The following is a 4,390-nucleotide window of genomic DNA, read 5'->3' on the forward strand; positions in this document are numbered from 1 at the left end:
TCTACAGACAATAGCATCGAAGGCAAAGAATTAATATTTACTGACCGGACAGCCCCCACACGGTTGTTTGGAGCACGTTTGGACACCACTTTCACTCGGATTGAGCACTGAAGAAGCACCGCGGAGCATCAGCCCACCCACCGCTTGCCACCCCTGCACCTCACTTGTATTAAAATCCACCGGGCCTTTGTTGTTCACTCGAAACCAAAACTTGTCGAGTGATTCTTCCCCACGTCACACAAAGCAATGTTTTGCTTTTAAAAAGGTTGGGAAGACGCTTTATATATTTGATGATTTTATTTTATATAAAAAAGCACAAGTTTAATGTGAGGAGGGTAATTAGAGATGCTAAAAAATTACTGGAGGAATTATTGTAATTCTATATTGGGGCTTCATATTCCAGGATATATAAAATAGATAATGGTACTCCACAAGGAAGTGTGTGCAGTCCAGTATTGTTTAATATCATGATAAATGATGTGTTCCAGAATGTCAAAATAGATATAGGAAGATCTCTCTATGCTGACGATGGAGCGATATGGAAAAGGGGTCATAATGTATCTCATGTGATAAGAGTCATACAATTAGCGGTTAATGAAGTGGAGAAATGGGCGAACAAATGGAGTTTTCGACTATCGGTGACTAAAACTCAGCTATTATGTTTTGCGAAGAAGAATCATATTCCAGAAATAAAAGTGAAGTTATATGGACAAGTACTTGAACAAGTTAAAGATATAAGATATCTAGGAATATGGATGGATTCCAGGTTGACCTTTAAGATACATATTCAGAAGTTGATTGATAAGTGCAAAAAAAGGAATAATATACTTAGATGTCTAACAGGAATGGAATGGGGAGCTAGTAGGAAATCTTTATTAAGAATATATAGTGCACTGATTAGGTCAGCAATTGATTACGGATGCATAATTTATGGATCTGCTTCTAAATCCTTGATTAAAAAAGTAGAAATTGTTCAGGCACAATCTTTAAGAATATGTAGTGGAGCTTTCAGATCTTCTCCAGTCTCAGCCATACAAGTGAAGGTGGGAGAAATGCCTATAAGTTTACGAAAATTGAAATTAACTATGAATTATTGGATAAATCTAAAAGGGCATTCATAATTACATCCTGTAAAAGACATATTGAAGGATTGCTGGGAATATGGGAAAAATGAAATTAAAAGTTTTAGTTGGACAGCAACTAGAGATGCTACGAGTTTAGGTATTACAGAAATCTCAGTTAGTCCCTCTGTTGTAATGCCGAATATTCCTCCTTGGATGCTTCCTATGCCTCAAGTAGATTTTCATCGTCAATATATGGTTAAGAATGAGAAAACAATCTAAGGAGTTTGTTGTTCAACAATATCTAGACCAAAATTACTCTTCAATGCTCCATATCTTCACAGATGGCTCTAAAGATCCTATATCAGGAAATTCATCTGCAGCTGTATATATCCAAAGATTACAAGTCAAAATTCAGAAAAGGATAACTCATTTTGTATCAGTCTTCACAACAGAGCTAATAGCAATTTTATTAGCTATTCAATGGGTGGAGGAAGTTAAGCCTACTAGGGTAGTCATCTGTACTGATTCCTTGTCAGCTTTAAATAGTTTAATAAGTGAACAATCAACATCAGGGAGGAATTTAATCTATGAAGTACTTATAAATCTGCTTAGGATTCAGGAAATGGGTATAGACCTGAGGTTCCTATGGGTACCTGCACATGTAGGAGTACTATGGAATGAGATCGTCGATAAACTGGCCAAACAAGCATTGAAATTTATGAACGTTGAGGTACAAATTCCACTGAGCAAAGCAGAAATAAAAGGAAGAATTAAAGAACACATGAATAAAAAGTGGCAGGAAATGTGGGACAATAATTTAAAGGGCAGACACCTATACAATATTCAAAAACAAGTTGGCAAAGGGAGAATATGTTTTACCAATAGAAAAGAAGACATAATAATTACTCGACTTCGAATTGGACATTCTGGTTTAAATCATTCATTATTCATAATAGGGAAACATCAGTCAGGATTATGTACAACATGCAGTAAAGCAGAGAATATTGAGCATGAACTTCTACATTGTGCATTATATTCCAAAGAAAGAGAAGAGTTATTTAAGAAACTGAGAAACATGGGAATAATTAATTTTACTATATCAAATCTGTTAAGTTGTGCCTCGAGGCAGTCAAGTACTATGAGAGAAATTCTTAGGTATCTGAAGATAACAGGATTGGAAAGCAGAATATAAATTTCATATTAATACTACCGGTTGGTTTATTTATGTAATTATTATTATTTAGTTATATATTTATTTATATTTAATTATTTATATTTAATATATATATATATATTTCTTTTTACTTCCTTCCCGTTAATGTTTCGTACCCCAGTCCAGTCGGTGGTGGTAATACACCATAAGTTGGCTTGTCAACCGCCATTAAATCATACAAGAAGAAGAAGATCAAGACTTTTATTTTGGTACGCCGCTGAGACGTCATAAGGAAGCGTCGCGCTCCTGTGTCTGTTGTGATTCGGCTGAAGAAAGGTTTGTGTTTTTAAACATTTACATTCTTTACATCAGTGTAAACCGTTGAGTCTTAGTTTTTACAAGCGATAATTCATTAATATTGACTGTAACATTGTACAGCTTTATCTAACGATTATATACACGTTATTTTTAGCGCATCCACTCATGAATCAGTTTAATCTAATCGAGTCCATTACCAGTGTGCTGACTACTGAACTAGGGATAGAGATTTAGTTTGGATTGATTTCTCTTTGTTAATTATTCTCATCTTAAACATGACAGATTGTCCAAACAGACAGAAAAACTCCTGAGATCCTCACACTGTTATAAAGATGGAGTTTATTAAAGAGGAGAGAGAAGATGTGAAGATTGAAGAAACATTGAGAGTCAAACAAGAAGATACTGAGGAACAAAACAGGTTGGTTTTCATTCTCCTTTGATTCTTATTAAAAAAATGTCCAGGTGTGTAAAATACTTGAGAAATTTAACTTAATTACTGTACTTAATACTTTTGGGGGATTTGTTTTTGACTGAAGTACAATTTCAAACTTTTAAACTTTCATTTGATCACATTTCTAAAGAAAAACTCATACTTTTTACTCCTTACAATTTAATTTCAACTTGAGAAGTAGGCTACTAGTTATATTGCATTTAATTTTCTACCATCTTACACACGTTAAATATATAAACAAAAGCTCAAATGTGTTTGTGTTCATGAATCTGAGGAAGCATATTGAAGTAGTAAAGTTGCTTCCCCAAAAAATGTTTCATTACTTTTGACTGTTTTGATGTAAACGTTAGCTGTCCATGTAGTGTGATGGCTGAATGCACAAGACTGAGTGCCAAAAACAGTGAGAAATTACATAAAATGTAATATTTTGGATGCAGTTCTTTCTCTTTCTTTCTTTCTTTCTTTCTCTCTTTCTTTCTTTCAATTAAATGTTACAATTCTCCAAAAATTGGATGTCATAATGACATATTGAGTAGGGCTGGGCGATATGGCTGAAAATTGTATCACGATGTAAGTGTTTCTTATCAGTCGATATCGATAATTATTGATATTTTTATGACCTATTTAAAATAAGGACCAGGAGAAAAATATTACATTTAAACATTTTTATTTTAAACTTAAAGGATTAGTTCACCTCAAAATGAAAATTCCCTAATAATTTACTCACCCCCAGTGCCATCCAAGATATCCATGTCTTTCTTTCTTCAGTGGAAAATAAATTAAGTTTTCTGAGGAAACAATAGCAACCAACTGAGTTGGTTGCCATTGAAGTCCATTATGTGAAGAAAAAATCCTGAAATGTTTTCCTCAAAAAACTTAATTTCTTTTCCACTGAAGAAAGAAAGACATGGATATCTTGGATGGCATTGGGGGTGAGTAAACGACTAGGACATTTTCATTTTGGGGTGAACTAATCCTTTAACCTTCCTCTGATTCATAGGTGTGATTGGCAAAGGACAAAAAAAGCAGGAAAATATAAGACGCTATTATGACGCGGCGACAGCACATGTGATTACCCCGGTAGTTAGGACATCGCACAAGATTTGTGTCAACACAGAAAACATTTCATCACTGGATAGGTTTTGTTCGTTTATTTAAAGTGTGGTTTATGTCAGCTGAATGTGCGGCACGCTTTTCAGAGAAGATAAGGCTACGTTATTTTAGTACAATTCACACCCAGCAGTAATTCAGGGAGAAAAATCTCTGATTGCTTCACGTGAAACTTGGCCAATGGGAGTCTGTGGCAGCCCTATGAAGGGAACATGGGAAAATGATGAAATTTGGCACACTTGTAGAGATGGCCATGAATAGTGATCTGACCAACTTTGGGGTCTCTAGGCACAA

General features: G+C 34.7%; 1 protein-coding gene across 1 annotated transcript; it reads left to right on the top strand.

The window, feature by feature from the left end:
- Positions 1-391: 391 nt before the first annotated feature.
- On the top strand, positions 392-2,877 carry LOC122136668. Its single transcript, XM_042721071.1, has 2 exons — positions 392-2,553; positions 2,818-2,877. The coding sequence occupies exon 1, from the start codon at positions 1,327-1,329 to the stop codon at positions 2,254-2,256; it is 930 nt and encodes a 309-aa protein (XP_042577005.1). The 5' UTR covers positions 392-1,326; the 3' UTR covers positions 2,257-2,553; positions 2,818-2,877.
- Positions 2,878-4,390: the final 1,513 nt, after the last annotated feature.

Source organism: Cyprinus carpio, chromosome B3 (genome assembly GCF_018340385.1).
Source record: "Cyprinus carpio isolate SPL01 chromosome B3, ASM1834038v1, whole genome shotgun sequence".
NCBI classification, from domain to species: Eukaryota; Metazoa; Chordata; class Actinopteri; order Cypriniformes; family Cyprinidae; genus Cyprinus; species Cyprinus carpio.

Coding starts and splice junctions, on each gene's coding strand:
- LOC122136668 (XM_042721071.1), top strand. CDS start 1,327: ATGAGAAAACAATCTAAGGAGTTTGTTGTTCAACAATATCTAGACCAA.